This window comes from Lithobates pipiens, unplaced genomic scaffold (genome assembly GCF_037356315.1).
Source record: "Lithobates pipiens isolate NorthernLeopardFrog02 unplaced genomic scaffold, aLitPip1_a1.2 Scaffold_16, whole genome shotgun sequence".
Lineage (NCBI taxonomy): Eukaryota > Metazoa > Chordata > Amphibia > Anura > Ranidae > Lithobates > Lithobates pipiens.
Genome location: NW_027507748.1, coordinates 151,377,805 through 151,400,017, shown reverse-complemented (window position 1 = coordinate 151,400,017; position 22,213 = coordinate 151,377,805). Strand labels below are relative to the sequence as shown.

The following is a 22,213-nucleotide window of genomic DNA, read 5'->3' as shown; positions in this document are numbered from 1 at the left end:
AAGGCACTGTAAATAGTTTTTTTAATATCTACACCTACAACATTTATATTAAAATATAATCCTTCATTAATCTTAAGTATGGCAGTTACTACTAGACATGCTAAACAGGGACTAATGGGAAAGATATACACTTCTTTTAAAATGATAACAAGAATCAACTCACAAGAAGGTAGCTGTGGACGGTGGCGAAGAGACATAGAGACACGTAGTGATGAGGAATAGGGGCAAGCCTTGAAAAATGTATTTAAGGTATCCTTATCCTCCGCACAATGTATTACTCAATTATTTATTATTCAGCGTTCACTATACTCTATTAAATCTATATTCTTGGGGAAATGCAACTACATTTAATTGCCCAGAATGTATAAATGGTACTGGTACACTCATACACATGCTGTGGCGATGCCCCAAATTGCACCTCTATTGGGAATCCATATTTGATATTTTGAATTCCATGTGGTCTACACAGGTACAGCCCGATCGAAAAGTAGTTGTTAGGGATTATGCTGGTAGATACTTTCCCAGAGGAGGTACAAGTGATGTAGCTGAACTATGTACATGGCATGGAAACTTATATTGCAAAAATGGATATCAAACTCCCCACCAAAGACAGATCAATGGATTAAAGCAATTAACTTAAGATGAGAGGAACTCGCCCATAAACATAGGAGATGCTCTAAGAAATTTGAAAAGATCTGGCATTGGTGGTTAGTGTCTGATTTGGTTGAGACATTCCGATGAGCATATCAATAAGGGTCCTTAGGTAAGAAAGCTACACAGGAGAGAAATTAATATAAAAACTGTTATTAAATAGGAATATTGTGAAGGTGGGAAATTTAAAAGGGACTGAAGAGCATAGATGAAAAGGGAAATTAATTTTTTTTTTTTTTTGGGATTGTCTTGAATGTTAGGATGTTTAAGGCTTGTTCTTTGCTTATATACACAAGTCGAGTGGGGTAATGTGATGTGATTGACACTACTGCCTATTCTTTTTTTTTTTGTTGTAAATACTGAAAAAAAATTATAAAAAATTATATATAAAAAAAAAAAAGTGAAATGATATAATTGCCTGTTTTACTGCTGTATGTGATCTACTCCACATTTCCATAGCCTTATCATAACATATATTCTTACCAGTAGCAGATAATCAAAACCTTATAATTTACTGCTTTTTATAAAGTAATAAAATGAATTTGGAGTCAGCAAATATTATTCAAGATGCAAATTTGTTCTGTAAAAAACTATTAATGCTCAGTCTAGATATCCACAAGGCTTTTGACAGTATGTCATGGAGCTATATGTCTCTCCTACTACAGCATTCTGGCTTTCAGGGTGAGTTTTTACAGGCATTTCAGGCCCTTTACCACAACCCCAGCACATGTATTAGAATCCCTGGATTCCAGCTAGGTAGGGGTACCAGATAAGGGTGTCCATTTCTACTCGTATATTTGCCCTAGCCATTGAACCCCTGGCCACAGCTATCCTCAGTTACCCAGATATGCTAAGGATCCCTTAAATTTCAAACTCTGTATGAATGCAGATGATGTGTTTATTGTTTCTCACAAACCCCACAGTCATTACCAAATCTACTTAAGATCCTAACACAATTCGCTGAATTATCAGGCCTTTCAGTGAATATATCTAAATCAATTGCCCTTCCAGTCAACCATACCCCCTGCCGAGCTGGAGAATATGAAACTGTTACATCATTTTCTTTGGGCGAATTTGTCCCTATGTTACCTTGGAATAGTACTCCCTGGAGATTATAAATTCTTTTTTGAGAGTAATTTTCCCCCTTTACTAATTAGACTTAGACAATTACTCAAAACCTGGTCGGCATATTGCATTTCCTTTTTGGGAAGAACAACCGCTATAAAGATGACTATACTACCTAATAGGGATGAGCCGAAAACCCCCATGTGAACAGGCAAAAAAATTGTCTGAACACCGTTAAAGTCTATGGGACAAGGAAAATGAATAATCACAAGTGCTAATTTTAAAGGCTTATATGCATGATAATAAAAAGTCATAAAATTGTTTGGGGACCTGGGTCCTGCCCCAGGGGACCTGTATCAATGCAAAAAAAGTTTTAAAAACTGAAGTTTTTTGGGAGCAGTGATTTTAATAATGCTTAAAGTGAAACAATAAAAGTGTAATATTCCTTTAAATGTCATACCTGGGGAGTGTTTATAGTATGCCTGTAAAGGGGTGCATGTTTCCCGTGTTTAGAAAATGACATTTCTAAAGGAAAAAAAGTAATTTAAAACTACTCGCGGCTATAATGAATTGTTGGTCCGACAATACACATAAAAGTTCACTGATAAAAATGGCATTGAATTTCCCCACAGTGGAACACCAAACCAAAATAAAAAAAAATAAAAATGCGTGGGGGTCCCCCTAAATTGCATACCAGGCCCTTCAGGTCTGGTATGGATATTATGGGTAACTCTGCGCAAAAAAAAAAAAAAAAATGACATGGGGGTCCCCCTCAAAATCCATACCAGACCCTTCAGGTCTGGTAAGGATTTTAAGGGGGACCTTGCACCAAAATTAAAAAAAAAAATGGGATGGGGTCCCTCCAAAAATCCATGCCAGACCCTTATCCGAGCACGCAAGGCTGCAGGAAAAGAGAGATCGCCTCCTGAACCGTACCAGGCCACATGCCTTCAACATTGGGAGGGTGCTTTGCAGTAGGGGGCCCCCCAAAGCACCTTGTCCCCATGTTGATGGGGAGAAGGTCCTCATTCCCACAACCCTTGCCCGGGGCTGTGGGGGTCTGCGGGTGGGGGGCTTATCGGAATCTGGAAGCCCCCGTTAACAAGGGGACCCCCAGATCCCACCCCCCCCCCCCCCCCCCCGTGATTACAAATGTACCCCTACCATTTCACAAAAAAAGTGTCAAAAAGAGACGGTTTTTGACAAGTCCTTTATTCATTTCTTCTTCTTTCCACGTCTTCCATCTTCTTTCTTCTGGTCTTCCTTCAGTGTTCTTCTTCTTCCTCCATCTTCTTCTTCTCCATCTTCTTCTTCCTCCGCTCTTCTCGTCCTGCATCTTGCTCCAGCTTTTTCTCCGCTCCGTCCGCACAATCCGCCTCAGCGGGAGTCTTCCACCGTGTGATGCTTCTGTTCTTCTGACACTTCTTATATAATGGAGGGCGGGGGCCACCCTGTGACCCCACCCTCTGACGCACAGGGACTTCCTTATGGCTTTCCCCATGATGTCAGAGGGGGCGGGGTCACTCCGTTTAGGTAAAAACAAACTGATCACAAATTGACCTCAGCTTTCAAAAGCCCATGTACACTAGTCCTTAGGCCTTTGATAGTAGATACCAGTATTGTAATGGGTAAGATTCCAGGGCTTCTTGGAACATTAGGGTTCCTCTAGACTTGGTTGGTAGGGAATTCTTTAAACAATAGCTGTGTCAGCAGCACAGCACTGTAAGGTGGGTATTCTTCCCATGGATAGAAATTATTTTAAGGGTTCCTCTGGGGTGAAAAGGTTAAGAAAAGTAGAATTAGAGTGTACAGTTTGGGCAGGTAATCAATTGATAGTAAGACTTTTGCTGCAAAAAGAGGTTATTTAGTAAAGTAATGCAGAGATCAGTGATAACATGGTACCCAATCAGATTTAGTACAATGAAAGCTGTGCTGTTGTGATTGTTGTCTTCAACCTTCTGCTTTTTTCAGGCTGTGGTGCTTGAGGGAAACTACTGGAAAAGAAGAATAGAAGTAGTCATGAAAGAATATAACAAGTGGAGGATTTATTACAAGAAACGGGTAAGAAACACATCATTCTCTGAGTTTTGTCTTGCATGAAAAATAGTAGTTCAAAGACTGGATTAGATTTAGGCTTGGTTCACATTCCTGCAACTTTGCATGGGCACAGTACCCCATTTATTTTAATGGGCTGCTGTGTCTGCGTTTTCCTGCAGGAAAAGGGTCCCTGCACCTTTTTCTAAAAGTTGGCTTTGGCACCACGCATTTCCTCATGCGGGAATCTGCACCACAATTTTTAGTGTTCGGGGACGCCATTACCTGTGAATGTTTTTAGTGCAGCTATGGAAACACGAGCAATGTACACTCACTACTGCACTACCTGCAAAAATGTGAACTTCTATGGTCCATAGGCTTCCCATTTCTAAGGCTAAAGTTGTGCATTGTTCATTAGCTGAATTAGCCACTAGAATGAGCCCTTTACCTCTTCACTTAATTTTTCACAATGAAAAAGTTCCTTTAAAGGGATGCATTCTATACATTAAGGTGAAAAACCTTCTATAGTGTAGCAGCCCCCCCAGTGCTCTCTTTTTACTTACCTAAACCCGATCTAACATCGACAGGGACAAGCACAGCAGCTCCAGCCGCTGTCTTGAATCCTCATTGGATAGATTGATAGCAGGGCAGCCATTGGCTCTCACTGCTGTCAATCCAATCCAGTGACATGGGGGGCAGGGCCGAGTCCTGCTGTCTGTGTCAATGGACGCAGGCAACAGGACTCGGGAGCGTGCCCGCATGGGTGTCCCCTTGGAATGCGGGTTTCCGAGGGGGTAGTCGATGCACGGAGGAGCCAGGTGTGCCACTGGGGGACCCCAGAAGAGGAGGATTGGGGCCACTCTGTGCTAAACCCTTGCACCGAGGAGGTAAGTATAACATGTTTGTTATTAAAAAAAAAACTTTACAACCCCTTTAAAGTGGAAGTAAACCCTCCTATCATTTTCAGCCAAGGAAGCTGCCATCTTGGCCTCCCTTTAATCTTTAACTGCCATGAAGCTGCACATGTGATCAGTTAGGACACCAGCCATTGGATGGTTTGACAGTTTGGTTGAGAGCACAACCAATGTGACAGTTAAAATTTCCATCATGCCAGGAATGTAACTGTTTTTTCAAACTGTTAGATCGATGGGTTTACTTCCGCTTTAAGGAGACCCTGTCACCAACTTAAAAAATTACAGGTTGTAAATGCTTACTGGCAAAATGTTTACTTTTCTTAAATTTTTTTTAATTGACTTGCAATGTGCCTTTGAACTTGCTAGAAAATGTGATGACTTCAGAAGTGTTGCTTTCCTAGCATTGCCCCTTCCCTTCTCGTATGTCATAGCCCTCTCCTGCTCTGAGAGTGCATAATCATTGTCTGTGCTGGCCCATCTTTTCAGCCCCTTCCTCTACATTTCTACCTAAAAAGTCAACACAAGTTACGTTCAATGAGAAGTGTCCTCTCTGCTGCTGGCTGCTGGTTTAGTTGAAATCTGAAGGGCCTAGAACTGTGAATTTATCTCAGTCCCTCATGATTGTTATGAGGTAAACAAATAAAGAGTGCACTATCTGTAATGTGAAGCATTTCTTGCTAACTTGTAACAGTGTAATTGAGTAGTCATTCAGTCTATTCGTCTATTGATGACAAGATTTCTGATATTTCAGTGATAAATCAATATTGCTGTTCCAAGAGTGAGCGTCATAGCTTTATAATGGCGTATGCTGAAGAATCCAGATGTGTAGACCCAAGGCTGCAGATAGTAATAAGAAATGTGCTTTTGTCAGGAAATTTATTTTCTTGGAGACTCCTTTGCTCAACACCATATACATTATGAAGCTGGAGTTTGGCATTTTTGTATTCATTTAAATATAAAACACTATAGTCTGAAATTCAATCAGTAGGCAACACCTGTAGTTTTACTTGTCAGGTGTTTCTCGGTTATTGGTATTGCCTTTGTTGACTGGAGGTTTCAAAATGTATAGTATGCTCACAGTGTAATTTTTATATATTTTTTTATAATTTAATTTTTTTTGCTCCTTTTTGTTTTAGCTTAGGAAGCATCACCAGGATGGGAAGCCATTTCAAGAGAAAAAGGTAGGTGGTATCATAAAAAAGGACACGATGGGGGAGATTTACTAAAACTGATGCACACAGCATTTGGAGCAGGTGTGCATAGTAACCAATCCGCTTCTAGGTTTTATTGTCGCTGCTGCTTAAAGTGCTTGTAAACTCACATGTATTAATTACTTTGATTCTCTCTGTTTTAGGTCCCTGTTCAGTACAGTGTGTGTGTTTTCCTAAAATTATAATGCTAAACACATTTTCCTTACAGAGCCCTGCTGTCCTGTCACGTGACTTCAGTGGGAGGGGCTGAGATTTCCCTCTGATCAATGCAAGCTGGCAGAGGGAGGTCACATGTCTGCACAGCAGTGCTTCTCAAAGAAGGTATTTAGCAATATAATTTTTGGAAAACACACACACTGTGCTAAGCATGGACCTAAAGCAGATAGGATCTAAGTAATTAATACATATTTCTTTACTTTACAAGCACTGGAGCAGGGAATAGAATTACACAGGCATGAGAGGGGAGGGGCGGAGAGGAGATCAGCTCTCACACAGACTACAGAACTGACAGGAAGAGAGGGAGGGGGATATGCTGAGACGCTGAGGAGATAGCTGGATGACAGAGGCACTTAAACTGACCACGCTATCAGAGATCAGCAGCCATGATAAATGTGGTCAATTTACAGAGGGGGACACTCCAGGAACATGCAGAGTCAACCAAGTATTGTAGAACATAGAAAGAGACAATGCAAAAACACTGTGCTATATGCCCTAAAGGGACAGGAACATTTTTTTTTTTTTTAGGGTTGCAACCACTTTACGTGAAGAAGCTGAAGTTAGAAGATGGTCAGTTACTATGCACAGCTGCACCAGATTCTGTGTGCACCAGTTTTAGTAAATCTCCCTCAATGCAGTCATTTACTAACCCTGTACTATATTAGGAATGTAGTGTCTATTGGACTGTGACCTTGAAGTTGCAAGGCCATTTGGACTATAAAGCTATACATTTCAAATATATAGTACAATGTCATACATATGGTCTGATTTACTAATTAAGACTCACCCAGTTCAAAGACCATGTAAACTGAAGATAGTCAATGATTCCTAATATCCTTTATATGTGTTATTTCTTCTACTACAGAAAAATATACTTGTACACAAATTCATAGATGCAGGTACAGACTGGCAAACATTAAGGCCGCGTACACACGGGCGGACTGTCTGCCGAAACTAAGTTCGTCAAACAGTCCGCTCAAACTTTTGAATGAACGAACTTGCCCACACACGGCACTTTTTGAGCGGACTAAGTTCGTCGTACTAAGTCCGCGCAACTTTTGAAATGAACGGCCTCGCCCACACACGAGGAGGACAGCCTGCTCATTTCGAGCGCGTGTCAAGGTAGGCGGGCCCGCGACGGAGACGTCGCGGGCTCCGCCGCCTGGTATGGACTTAAAGGGGAACTCCAACGCCGAAAAAAATCGGCGTGGGGGTTCCCCCAAAGTCCACAACAGACCCTTGTCCGAGCACGCTACCCGGCCGGCCAGGAAAGGGGGGCGAGCGAGCGCGCCCCCCCTCCTGAGCCGTACCAGGCCGCGTGCCCTCAACATGGGGGGTGCCTTGGGGAAGGGGGGGCCGCGCGGCCCCCCCACCCCAAAGCACCTTGTCCCCATGTTGATGAGGACAAGGGCCTCTTCCCGACAACCCTGGCCGTTGGTTGTCGGGGTCTGCGGGCGGGGGGCTTATCGGAATCCGGGAGCCCCCTTTAATAAGGGGGCCCCCGGATACCGGCCCCCCACCCTATGTGAATGAGTATGGGGTACAATGTACCCCTACCCATTCACCTGTAAAATAAAAGTACCCAAAAAAAAACACAACACACGAGATAAAATATTTTATTGCACAGCTCCGGGGGTCTTCCGTCTTCGGGGGTCTTCTCGCCGGACTCCTCCGCTATCTTCTTGTAGCTCTTTTGCTAGCGGAGGAGTCCGGCTTTCTTCCTCCCCGCCGCCGGCCTCTTCTCCCGACTTCGAGGGTCTTGTCCCCCTCTTCGGTTCTTCTGCCGGGCCACCGCGCCTTCTTATAGCTCTTTTACAGGCGGTGGCCCGGTCTTCTGTCGTCGCCGTCGCCGTCGCCTTCCATTCTTCTTCTTCTTCTTCTTCTCCAGGAGATGTTGACACGTCGCTCTCTCCGGCCGGAATGCCAGAGCAGCACTGCGCGGCCACTTATATAGTGACAATGGGGCGGTGTCACATGGTATATGTCACATGGGTTGGTCACATGGTGACCCCGCCCCCTTACGATGTCATAGTCCCCATGTGACATCAACCCATGTGACCAACCCATGTGACATATACCATGTGACACCGCCCCATTGTCACTATATAAGTGGCCGCGCAGCGCGGCTCTGGCATTCCGGCCGGAGAGAGCGACGTGTCAACATCTCCTGGAGAAGAAGAAGAAGAAGAAGAAGAACGGAAGGCGACGGCGACAGCGGCGACAGAAGACCGGGCCACCGCCTGCAAAAGAGCTATAAGAAGGCGCGGTGGCCCGGCAGAAGAACCGAAGAGGTTCGCCCCCCTTTCCTGGCCGGCCGGGTAGCGTGCTCGGACAAGGGTCTGTTGTGGACTTTGGTGGGACCCCCACGCCGATTTTTTTCGGCGTTGGAGTTCCCCTTTAAGTCCATACCAGGCGGCGGAGCCCGCGACGTCTCCTTCGCGGGCCCCGCCTACCTGGAGACGCGCTCGAAATGAGCAGACTTTTCTCCGGGCGGGAACAGTCCGCTCATTTCGAAAGTACAGCGGACTGGCCCACACACGGGCGGACTGTCCACTGAAACCAAGTTTCAGCGAACAGTTTTACGGAAATTCCGTAAGACTTTGTTCGTCAAACAGTCCGCTGAAACTGTCCGCTGAAGCCCACACACGAGCGGACTGTCCGCTGAAACACTGTTCAGCGGATAAAGTTGGGCGAACAGTCCGCCCGTGTGTACGCGGCCTCATAGACATTTGTTTGACAGAAACAAACTTGTACAATACAAAAATTCCCAAGCATTAAAATAACGCTTTGGGTTAAAGCATTCCTGTCATGATTTTTTTAAATCTCTTGCTTTCTGTAAATGAAGGCAGTAAAACTATCTTTAGAAAAAAGCAGTAAATTCTAAACTTTCCTGATCCCCATACCAACAAGTTGAATTCTCATCCCTGAAATCTATTGGGAAACCGACACTTCCAGGAGTGTCGATCTTCTGGTTTCTATGTAGCTCTCACTGGATCCTCATTCAGGCCTGAGGTAAGAACCCCTGAGAGCTGCAAGGGGCTCATTAGATCTACACTCTCAGAATTGTCTGTTTTCTAACAGATTTCAGAGGATAAGAACACATGAACAAAGTAGTGTTTAACATTGCATGACCTGGGAAAGGTGAGTAACAGCAAGTTTAATAATAATCTTTCTCAACAGGATTGATTTCAAAGCAGAGGATTTTGATGTATACATGTTTATGCATATGAAGCCATAGTGCCCCATTACAGCATCACATACAAGTGTCGTCCATAACTTTAAACAAGCCTTTCTCAACCCTTTTACCCCAGAGGAACCCTTGAAATAATTTTCAGGTATTGGGAATCCCTTCTAAGATTAGTCCATCAGAAGTTATTAGGAAGATGTCCCCTACATTTTTGGTCAGTGCAAAGAATGTCCACCTTATAGTGGTGGTTAGAATTCCACCCGTGTACTCAGATAAAAAGACCATTGGTGTCATGCTACTTGGAGAGTGGGGATGGACCTGAAAATATGAATTCACCTTCAGATAGTAGGTAAGGTAATCACAGCTCAAGGAACCCCTAGCAACCTCTCAAGGAAGCCTAGGTTTCCATGGAAACCTGCTTGAGAATAGCTGCTGAGCTCCCAACTTCGGCCATACTATAGATACTGTAAATCTGCGGCCCTCAACCTTTTTGTCACCTGGGACCGGCTGCATGGAAGGAAATTGTGCCAAGGATGGGGGTCATGTGGGGGGTAAACAATTTTTCGCTGGCAATTGCTGGTTTTAGCACTTCAATCATCACAGCACCCTGCTTGATATGGTGTCAAGGTGATTGAAGTGCATTATTTCTATTATTATTTCTATTATTACATTGTAGTAATAAATGAAATAGTTAAACTCACCATAATGCAGAATCAGTGGGAGCCCTGAGCGTGTCACTTGTCACTTCACCTTCCACCAGATGTGGAATGTCACTTGCCATGCCACCTGACACATTGCATTAGTGCCAGCACTGCTCCATTTAGCACAGAGGCCTGGGTTCAAATGCGCCTTTGCCTCGCCTGATTCAGAATAGCAGCAGCGGGACTGGCTGTAGAATGAAGAGGAATATGGAGGTTGTCATTGCTCATTCTGAAAATGCTAGGTTCCTGGCTGCCATGCTGGTCTGAACCCCCCACCCCATGTAGAGCTGAAGCTGTGCCATCACTGGCTACACGCTGCTCCCAGGCACAGAGGATCAAACCCCAGGGACAGCCAGGCACTCAGCATTTTGAGGGTAATCACTGACAGACATCCAGCAAGGACTGTGAGTGGAGTGCCCCTTGTAATATGTCAGGCAAACAGCCGAGGGGGTGAATTACAAGTCCCAATACACCCCACCTGTACTCCCACACACAGCTCACCTGTCACTACTGACGTCACATCTCTGTCGGATCGCCCCTCTGGATGTAACGGGGTGTCTCCCTCCTCATGCTGCAGCCAGTCTCACCTGGCAGAGGGAGGATCCAGGATTTCTTCGGCTGTCACTCTCTGGCTCCATCCTTGGCCATTTCTGATAAGCTGTCGGGGGGGGGGGGGGGTGTGTATCTGCGCAACTGAACAAGGAGGGCTCTATGCTCAGTTTTCTCACAGTGAGAAGCCGGAGGAGAGCGATGATGCAGGGCGGGCAGTGAGAGATGATGTAATCTCTCTGCTCCCGGCCTCACCTCCGACACTGAGGCTGACAGAACACTGGCTGGGAGGGCAGAGGAGCGGTGATGCGGTTCGCAGAAAGAGATGTCAACTCTGCTTGCCCGCCCGCTTCTTCCATCCACCCAGCTCTCTCATACCGCCTGCCTGGCTCTCTCATGCCGCCCATTCAATTGTCTCATGCCGGCCGGCCGCCCGCATTCACGGCCCGGCTACAGAAAGGCCACAGCCCCGTATTGGGCCAGCCACGGCCCAGGGGTTGACGACCCCTGCTGAAGACAGGCTTACTTTGGAGATGTTATCTTCCCCAAAGGTTCCCACAATATACCAGAAGCCCAGACACCAAGGCAGCTAAAGACGCCAATATATAATTGGTTCAGATCAATTTACAATATAGAAGTCCACAGAAAAAAATAATCACAGTTTAGCCAATCAGTAGAAAAAACTAATTACTGTTTCTGAGTTCCCAACATGGATACCAGTAGAGACTATTAAATCATATACAGTACAAAAAAAAAAAAGAAGAAATCTATACATTGGGGAAAGTATTAAACTGGAGCAAACTGAATCTGGAGCAACTGTGCATGGCAACCAATCGGCTTTTATCTTCAACTTGTTTAGTTAAAAGAGATGTATGGGAATGACAAAAAATAAAAAAAATCATAGTCACCTAGGTGGGCTGCAGCACTGATCCCAGCTGCAGCTGTCCCTCGCTGGCTCTACCCCAAGAACTGAGCGATCAAACACTGCTGATGGCTCAGTTCTCCCCTTTCGCTGTGAGCACTGTCAGTCACTGGCTCTCTGCTCTACCCTTCTGCTCACTGGAGCACTGGGCTGTGGAGGGGGCATGCGGGGCTGACTCAGGCTCTCAGTGGCATGCTGAGAGGCTGACCCAGCTACCGGTCCAGGCAGTCCAACTGTAATGTCGAGATCTTTCCTGAGCCTGGACCGGCAGAGTAGCTGAAAACAGGTCACAGGAGTGCAGAATGAACAGCAATCCTGTGATCCATAGAAAAAGTACAGCTACAAAAGCTTTGGCTATACTTTACCTTTAAGCTTTGAAAATGTAACCTAAAACCTTGGTAGTTTGAATGTACATCCGCTTCAGATCCTGGCTGTTCCAGTTTGATTAATTGTATAATAAAGTAGAGAAGCACTGCTTTGTTCCTGCCAAATACTGTCCTCAATTCTGCAGATATTAGTATTGTTTTTTTGCTGTACAGGTTGCCCCCTCGTGGAGAAGTGGTGAAATGTTTGCTGGATGCTCCCGAATAGAAGAAGTACGGGGAAAGGAAGATGATATGCTGTTTTTTTTGGATTTCTATTTGACTGATACATCTGACACTTTGTTCACTACAACTCATGGCCAACCATCTTCCTATCACTATCCAGATTTTGGTATGTGCCACTTTTGCCACCGAGTTGTGCTTACCTTGTTAGGCTATTATTTGCGCATAATGAACAAATTACTTTGTGGTCAGTTTCTTATCTAATATAATATATTATTAATATTATTATTGTCTGTTTGTGTAATCACAGCTTTGTTTTTTTAAGGAAGCAGTGATGTATTTTTGACATTCAGCCTTATCTGTTTGTGACAGGTATTTTCATCACTACTCTTTTCTTGGTGCTAAAACTCACAATAACTAAAAAGCACATTAACAGATGCAACACTGAGTTTATTTTTCAGATTATTTATTAATACATTTGTTTGAACCTACATTTCTTGCTAAATGCTGTTCCTGTTAAGCTTGTATTTGTTTTTGGAACAGGAAGTGATGAGAAATTTCTTTAGTGGGGACACAGACTCCAACAAAACACCATTTTCATTAAAATGGGGAAGGGATTGTGATCCACACCCTAAAATTTCAGATGTAACTCTCCCTTACCTTTATTTACAGACCCTTGTAATGTTACTTCAATGACCCCTGCAAGGGTTTCATTACTATGAATGTTGTTCTCAATGTTGTAAGTTGCTGTTTTCTGGATGCCAAAGCCTCAATAAACAGATTTATAAAAAAAAAACTCCCCTGTTCCTGACCCATCGAGAGCTTGGCACTGTGGCCTCCGCGGGTGTCACACAGCATTCTGTCAGAATATTCTCCTTTAGCCCCACGCATGCGGGACACATTCTCCATTCCATCCTTTGAAGAATTTTAAACATTATCAGAAGGAGGCTAGCAAACTGCAGCCATCCTTTTTTTTCTCAGTACAGGGGTCTTTTATGGACCTCGCTTTGTGCACTGGTCCAAATCATTTGGTGGAGGGGGGATTAGGGTGTGGGGTTGTTTTTCAGGGGTTGTGCTCGGCCCCTTAATTCCAATGAAGGGAACTCTTAAGGTGTCAATATACCAAGGCATTTTGGACAATTTCATGCTCCCAACTTTGGGGATGGCTCCTTCCTGTTCCAACATTACTGTGCACCAGTGCACATGCAAGGTCCATAAAGACATGGATGAGTGAGTTTGGTGTGGAGGAACTTGATTTCAACCCGATAGAAAACCTTTAGGATGAATTAGAGCAGAGACTGCGAGAGCCAGCCCTTCTGGTCCAACATCAGTGCCTGACCTCACAAATGCGCTTCTGGAAGAATGGTCAAACATTCCCATAGACACACGCCTAAACTTTGTGGACATCCATTCCAGAAGAGTTGAAGCTGTTATAGCTGCAAAGGGTGGGCCAACTCAATATTGAACCCTACGGGCTAAGACTTGGATGCCATTAAAGTTCGTGTAAAGGCAGTCGTCCCAATGAATGAATGAATGAAATACTTATATAGCGCACAATGCGAACTGAATCGCCTCTAGGCTCTAGGCTACTTTTGGTAATATAGTGTGTATATATAATTTGGAAAATGTGTCCTATTTTTAACTGCATTTTTGTGAACCATTGTTCATCGAGCTCTTTTTGTTTGTGTATTGAACAGTGACGGCTGTTGCTCCATCTATCGTTGAGGGGTGTGGACGGAGGTGTGGACGGATGACAGACCAGTGCTCTACACCCTGAGCCCACCCTTTTTTTTTTTAAAGTCTATTAGAGCCTGTGACTCTAATCACGTGCTTCGGAAAAAAAAAAACCCATTAGAATCCATGCCAGGACATGGATGGGGGGGGGGGGGGGTGGTGGCGCCTGTGCGCCCCTAGTGGACGGGTCGCCCCTGGTATTGTATAAAATATCCTCATCATATAGATTACAATATTACACTTGTACATCTCTGAAAAAAAATCCTATTTCATAGTGCAAAATTTTTTTTTTTTGCAGATTATGTTGGGAATGCAGATATGATACAGCCGGAGTTGGCAACGTTACAGCCTAATCTGGATGACTTCATGGACATATCAGGTACATGATGTATAGTTTGTATTTTATTGCTTCAGCTTATTGGCTAGAGGAAAATAAACAGTGTAATAAGGTGATGTAATAATGGGTATGATTTCTAGATGTCATGAATTGAAAATGGGTCTGTGCTAATAATTCGCTGTAGATAAAATGTTCTGTTTGCACCACTATTTAAGGCTGAGGAGGAGGCAAACTGATGAATACACAGTTAAAATACAATATAAGAGTTGTTTTCCCTGCCAAAGGTCCTTCCAATTTTGAGATGTAGACAACCCTGCCAGAAAGCATTGATATATTGGTAACCTCACTTAACCTCAGTTCAGCAATACAGCTTAGTCATCATACCTCAAGAGTGTAATTGGACAGTAAAGAGAAGCAGAAGACTAATCCGCTTATACTTTTGCTCTCTCCTACTATCAACATGTTCCCTGTCAGTAAATGTATACTGCAGCATACTTCATTGGCTCCTAGTGGTGCCCAATTCCCTCCTAGTCTAACTGCTGTTTTACAGGGGATTACAAGAAGCTAACCAAGTAAAGTGCACTTACATTATTTAAAAAATGCATCTAATTAATATATATCTGCATTCATTGAAGTTTGTTTCATGTCTACCTGGAGTTTGACAGAACAGATCAAGGAATATAGGGTGATAGTTGTGTCAGGATATGATGCCCATCTCCAAATGATCACCTTCAGCAAAAAATAGTTCAATTAAATCAGTGTTGAAGTGGAGCATACCAAAAAAATTCAGAAGAGGGCAGAGAAAAACAGTATCTCCTGGTTTTTAGAAATGAGCAGCAGCTTGTCAGGGGTTTGGTGACATGACCGAATTCCTCATATTAAAATAGCTTTTGTACTTGTCCACTAGTAGCAAGGCACCCACTGATCAGCTGGATAAGTGCGGAAGCAGGTCATCCTGACGGATGACACGGACTCATCTGAGGTGCAGAATATAAGTACTAATCTGTGTTCACCAGATCTCCTGATGGTGGAGATTGATTTTTCTTCATGTTAGTACCAGGTTGTAGTCCTTAGGATCGCTCCACCAGGAAGTGAGCAAGCCAGGGATATAGCAGATATAGCAAGTAGGTATAACAAAAAGCATAGTCAGTAAATAAGCCAAAGGTTGATAATGAGTGGTTGTAGGTTGGCACCAAGGAGAGGCATAGTCGAGGAACAAGCCAAAGGTTGGTAGCGAAGATATGGATTGCAGCAGGACTGACATGAGCAAGATATTGGCTGGAGGGAGCACAATAATCTGGCAAACAGAAAATGCAAAGGCATGGCTTTATTAGGAAGTTCATGGGAAGAGCAAAAGGGTTCAAGGTTCAAGACAAACAAGGTTCAAGGCAAGATCATTTAAGGAATTATCCAGGGAGATGTCCAACATTCCAGATGGCTTAGCAAGAAGAGACATTGCCAGACACAACAGAGTTTGCAGGTTCAGATCAGGGCCCTGACAATTTCAGTGAGACCCAGCACCATCAGCATGAAAATGGCAGATAAAATAAATATATAAAAAAGGCAGTACAAGCAGTTCCTCAGTTACAAATATTCCCACTCAGGGCCGTCTTTAAGGCAGGGCAAAAGGGGCAGCTGCCCAGGGCCCTGTCATTGTTGTGGGGCCCAAAGCAGCTGCCTCATATCTGCCAACTATCCCAGTTTACATTCCCTTGAAGTTTTAGTCCTGTGCTGCTACTAATGCTGCCCAGCTCTGCCCTATTGTTGTGTACAGATGACTTACCTGCAGACCCTGTGTTTACATATAAATACTGGCATTCATATGTAAATAGCAGTCACATGCATATGTAAATAGCTGAGGCCGATGGCATTGATGTGTAAATAAAGGCAGCATTCATTGGTATAGCATGCCCCCCTGCAGTGAGGAGATGATGTGCTTTAAGTTATCGCAACCAGTGAGCAGTATTACTGTACAGTAATCTCTAGCAGCCAATCAACGAGCAGAAATGTGCTGTAACCTCTAGCAACTAATCAGTGAGCCTTAAGGAGTGCTGTAACCTCTAGCAACCAGTCAGTAAGCAGTAATGATATGCTGTAACCTCTGGCAACCAATCACAATCGCTGTCTGATCTGATACAGTAACCTGATTTTAAGTCTTGCTGCTATTTATTGTATGTCTCAGAGAAGGTGGAGAGCGAAATTGCATGGGGGGGGGGCCTAAGAAAATTTTTGCCCAGGGTCCAATCAATATTAAAGACGGCCCTGTTCCTACTTAAGGGGGGTACACACTATGAGAAAATTGGAAGAGAGATTCCATACGAGGCACAATCGTTCGATTTTCGTGTAGTGTGTAACCAACTTATGACATCCAATTCTGACTTTGTAAATTAAAATTTCTGAACGGATAGACTCCAAAATTTTCCTCGTACCTGAACAGAACAAACTATTTTTGCTTAATGTGTACCTTTTTCATACGAGAAAAATCTGAAACAAAAGACTGCGCATGATCAGAAACAATGAACAACAAAAAAAGCCTTTATTGTACGACAATGTTCAAAAGTTATTTCCTTCCACGGTTCCGACTTGCTGTGAAACAACAAGGAAAATTGGACGATTGTTTTTCCTATTTTCTCATAGTGTGTACAGCCTATTACATATGACTCATACTTACAAATGGAGGGAGACAACAGGAAGTGAGAGGAAATCTACCCTAGGAAGGGAAATTCACTCCTGTAAAGCCCTGTACACACGGTCGGACATTCCGACGACAAAATCCGTCTGATTTTTTCTGATGGATTTTGGCCCAAACTTGTTTTGCATACACACGATCAGACAAAGTTGTTGGAAAATCCGATCGTTCAGCAGGAGGTGAACGTAGAACATGTACAACGGGACTATAAAGAGGCCAGTAACCAATAGCTTTCGTCTCTTGTCGGATTTTGTTATCGGAAAATTTTAGATCCAGCTCTCAAACTTTGTGTGTCGGAAATTCCTACGGAAAAAGTCCGATGGAGCCCACACATGATCGGATTTTCCGACAACACACATTTTCTGTCGGAAAGTCAGACCGCGTTTACAGGGCATAAGAGTTGGTGTCTCCACTGAAGCTTTATCACCAATCCTTGTTTCCACAACAACCCAAAATTCTCAAAATACAAAGAATTATCACAGGGACAGAAATTGAGGGGCACAGACAGCAAAACAAACATTACAGGGGTGTTACCCCTTCCCTATGCTATCTAAAAAACTTCTAAATAATTTTTTGTCTCTCACACTTAAAACAATTTACCTGTTCCAACTTGCATAAAAAATTCAACTTAAAGCGGAGTTCCGCCTAATTTTTATTTTTTAAAAGTCAGCAGCTACAAATACTGCAGCTGGCGACTTTTAAAATAAGGACACTTACCTGTCCAGGGCACCCACAATGTCGTCACCCGAAGCTGACCCGCCCCTCGGCTCTCGGATGGAGGCACCGCCATCTTCAGTAAGGGAATCCCCTACTGCACATGCGTGACTCGCACTGGCCCCCCTGTCTCCTGGGACCTGTGTATCTCCCAGAAGACAGCGGGGGGGGGGGCACAGAGAAGGCGCCGGAAGTGGCTTAGATACCCGCAGGTGGCTCGGGTATCTATGCCCGGAAGTGGGAGAAAAATACCTGCCAAGTGTGACACTGGAGGGGGGGGGGGATTCCAAAAAGCGGAAGTTTAATTTTTGGGTTGAACTCAGCTTTAAGAACAAACATATAGATCCTATCTTGTTTGTAACCCGGGGACTGCATGTAATTAGAAAAATGTCAGTGACTAGAAAAATATATACTGTATACATGCCAACAATGCCCTGCTTTAAGTTGACACATGAGATCAAGAATAACAATGTAAGCAGTATTTCTTTATAAACCATTGATGAAGAGCTTTCTTATATGTTCATTAAAATACCCTTTAATGCCACTGAGTTCCGGCGGACTTTCCGAATGAACGGACATTGGCCACACACAATCACACCAAAGTCCGACGGATTTGAACTTGATGATGTATGACCAGACTAGAATAAGGAAGTTCATAGCCAGTAGCCAATAGCTGCCCTAGCTTCGGTTTTCGTCCGCCAGACTAGCATACAGTTCTCCATAGAAACTGGGTCCAGCGGAGTTCCGGCGTAAAAATTTGAAACATGTTCTATCTCTAGAGTCTGTCAGATTTTTGGACAGCAAAGGTCCGATGGAGCCCACACACAATCCAAATGTCTGATGGATTTGTTCCGTCTGACCTTTGCTGTCGAAAAATCTGGTCATGTGTACCTGGCATTAGTATGGCCCCAATTGCACTGCAAGGGCTAAAAGCTAATCTTTGCCTAGGGTACCATTTTAAAAAGCACTTTTGCTTACTTTACCTTCGCTCCTGTAGGTTTCCTCCTACTATGTGAGAAGTCCCTTGAAGCCTCTTTGTCAAGCAGTTACACTCTAACGTCATCATTTACAATACAGGACCAGCAGACCTGCGTTGTAAGTGGGGACACAAAGGCCCCCCCCCCCCCCCCCACAACCTTAAGTGTCAGAGGGAAGAAGAGAATGCTACCTGCTAGGGTAGCAGGAGATAAGGTAAGTAAAAGTACTTTTAATGGTACCCTAGGCAAAATCAAGCAAAATAAGCATGTAACGCTTGCAATGCAAGGTAGTTTATACATTTCCCCAGAGTTCAACTTCAATACTATAGCAGTGGCCGTACAATGACCGCATCAGAAATGTCAGACAACTCAGATTTTTTTATCATCTATTAAAATTGCACATTTTGGAGAAACCACACAAGGCTTAGAGAAAGAGGATATGAGGAGCACGTGGGTCTGCAATGTGGAAGCTGCCAGACACCCCTTGCAGCCTCCCTCCCTTTAGAGCCAGACCTTTTCCACTTCAATGAAAGAGAAATTGCAAGCTGATGCAATTATATCAGATGTTACATTGACTGACTGCTTTCTCGTAACTGGTAGATAACTGATTTAATAAATCAACTTATTATTGGAACTTTGTAATTTCCATAAAAGCTTATACTTTTCAAATATTTCCATATGTATTTATTTTTCATTTAAAACTTGTCTGTAGCTCTCGCTGTCAGTGTAGACTGCCTACATTGTTCTTTGGTTATGTCTATGGTGATAGAGAATTGATAGGCTTATAGATAAAGGTGTCATCCATTGTATAAATATTATGCAATATTGCTGAGTTCAAAACTGCGCAATATGTTTTTGGTTGGAGGCTGATAAATAATGGGCATAAATTAAATCAAACTTGTTTTTCCACTATAGAGTCTGGTATCTGGAATTGCTCTAACCGTTCCTCTCCCCAGCTAATCAAATTTGGTGTCAAGCTTAATGTCTTCAAGGTTCTGTAGCTCCGCTCTGAAGCCTGTGTGTGCCAGCCAACCTAGTGGCATAACGCATACAATTGTGTGTTCAAAAAAACTTTATTGAATAACTAGAGAATTTCCAACCTGTTCACCTTTTCACCACTAAATGGGGCTTTATTGAAGAGACTTGTGCACCATTTAGAGGATATATAAACCCAAGAACTATAGTGTATTATATTGTGTTTTTATATTTTATTTAAGCTGCCTTCTGTGAACTACTAATTCACAAATGCGATGTACATATTCTGTCTAACTCTGCAAAGAGACTTTCCACCTTGGGGTGACGTTCCCCATGGGGGAGGAATTGTTGCAGTATCTTTTGCCATGTATTCAGTAAAAGTTTTTTTAACCGCTTCCCGACCAGCCGCCTCAGTTATACTGCGGCAGGTTGGTTCCCCAGCGGGAGCCCTCGTACCTGTACATCGGCTCTTTGAGGCGCTTTAGCAGGCACATGTGCACGCCAGCAGTGTGTCCCAGGAGCCAACGCGTGACTTGGCGAGCACGATGACCGATAGGGCACCCGCGATCGCTCGTGACACAGCGAGAAATGGAATCTGTGTGCGTAAACACACAAATCCCCGGTTCTCTCAGGGGAGAGGAGACAGATTGTGTGCTCCTACTAAGTAGGAACACCAATTAGTCTCCTCTCTTAGTCAGTCCCATCCCCCCCCACAGTTAGAACACACATAGGGAACACAGTTAACCCCTTGATCGCCCCCTAGTGTTCACCCCTCCTCTGCCAATGACATTTATACAGTAATCAGTGGCTTACTTTAGCTCTGATCGCTGTATAAATGTCCCAAAAAAGTGTCAAGTGTCCCATCTGTCTGCTGCAATGTCGCAATCACAATAAAAATTTATGATCACCACCATTACTAGTAAAAAAATATAATAATAAAAATGCCATCAATCTATCCCCTATTTTGTAGACGCTATAACTTTTGCGCAAACCAATGAGTATAGGCTTATTGCAATTGTTTTTTTTTACCAAAAATATATAGAAGAATACATATCAGCCTAAACTGAGGAAAAAAATCTTTTTTTTTTTTAAATGTGGGGGGTCACTTATACGTCATTAGGGAATCCCTGACTCCCCTCACCAGCGTGAGAGGAGGCGGGGTCAGGTGATCCCCGCAGTGTCTCCGCAGTGGAGACAGAATACGGATGCATGTATGGACAGCACTGGACTGAGAGATCCCCCGTCGCTGGATCAGATCAGCCATCGCTGGACCCCAGAGAGATGACCATCCGTCGCTGGATAGCAAGAGTGGATTAGCACCGCTGGAATCTTTTTTTAATTTTTTTTATTTTTAATAAAGGAATTTTTCAAAAGTGTGTTTGTCTTATTTAACCATTTTTACACTTTCTTTGTGAGATGGTAGGGGTACTTTTGTACCCCCTTACCATTTCAAACAGGGGGGGCAGGATCTGGGGGTCCCCTTGTTAAAGGGAGCTTCCAGATTCTGATAAGCCCCTGCCTGCAGACCCCCACAACCACCTCTCAGGGTTGTGGGGATGAGGCCCTTCTCCACATCAACATGGGGACATGGTGCTTTGAGGGGTCACAGACCCCCAAAGCATCCTCCCAAAGTTGAGGGCATGTGGCCTGGTACGGTTCAGGAGGGGGGGTGCTCTCTCGTCCCCCCCCCCTCTTTTCCTGCGGCCTGCCAGGTTGTGTGCTCGGATAAAGGGTCTGGTATGGATTTTTAGGGGGACCCCCACGTCAAATTGTTTTTTAAATTTGACTCGGGGTTCCCCTTAATATCCATACCAGACCTGAATGGCCTGGTAATTGAATCAAGGGGAACCCCCACGCTTTTTTTTTTTTTTATCAATGAATGAATTGTCGGCTAATACAGAGAACACTCATTGAGTGTTCTCTGTATTACGAGAGCCGACAATGGAAAGTGATTTTAAAAGACTTTTTTTCCTTGCAAAATGACACTTTGTGCAGGGACAGTTCTAAGCACGGGAAACATGCGCCCCTTCACAGGCATAATATAGACACCCCCCAGGAAAGAAATTTAAAGGAATATTACACTTTTATTGTTTCACTTTAATCATTATTAAAATCACTGCTCCTGAAAAACGTCTGTTTTTTTTGCATTGATCCATGTCCCCTGGGGCAGGACCCAGGTCCCCAAACACTTTTTAGGACAGTAACTTGCATATTAGCCTTTAAAATTAGCACTTTAGATTTCTCCCATAGACTTGTATAGGGTGTTCCATCTTTTCGAATTTGCCACGAACAGCCCAAATTGTTCACTGTTCGCTGAACAGGCAAACAGGCAATGTTCGACTCGAACTCGAAGCTCATCCCTACCTGGAAACATCTCATGTGACCTTTTAACAACTTTAAAACTATTGTCTTGCTGGATTGTGTCCTGTTTTTTTTTTTTTTTTGTTCTTAATTCCTAGTTAAAAGACATTTAAAACAAAGTGCATCTGAGAAATGACAGTTCATTTCTGATAATAATATCTTTAACACCTCCACTTTGGGTTTTTTTTTTATTTATTTTTTAAATTGGCTTCAGTACATTATGTCAGTACTTTATATAAAAAAAAAAAAAAATCTTCGATATAGAAGCTCCTCAGTGTCAAGGTATATGCATACAAGCTCTGATTACTCCAGACGCTTGTACAGATTGAAAGTGTAAAGAAATGAGGAACTACCTGCAGTAAGAGGACTGAATGAGATGGGTGAAAGTGTGACACTGACACTGGACGAAGAGAGTAAAAGGAGGAAGAATA

General features: G+C 43.6%; 1 protein-coding gene across 1 annotated transcript in view; it reads left to right on the top strand.

Moving 5' to 3' along the window:
• Nucleotides 1–22,213, top strand: part of MLXIPL (MLX interacting protein like) — a 164,088-nt gene that overhangs the window by 70,617 nt on the left and 71,258 nt on the right. Inside the window, exons 4-7 of the mRNA XM_077480623.1 lie at nucleotides 3,688–3,777; nucleotides 5,801–5,845; nucleotides 11,990–12,164; nucleotides 14,028–14,108. Coding sequence (XP_077336749.1) covers nucleotides 3,688–3,777; nucleotides 5,801–5,845; nucleotides 11,990–12,164; nucleotides 14,028–14,108 — 391 coding nt within the window. The remainder of the gene's footprint in view (nucleotides 1–3,687; nucleotides 3,778–5,800; nucleotides 5,846–11,989; nucleotides 12,165–14,027; nucleotides 14,109–22,213) is intronic.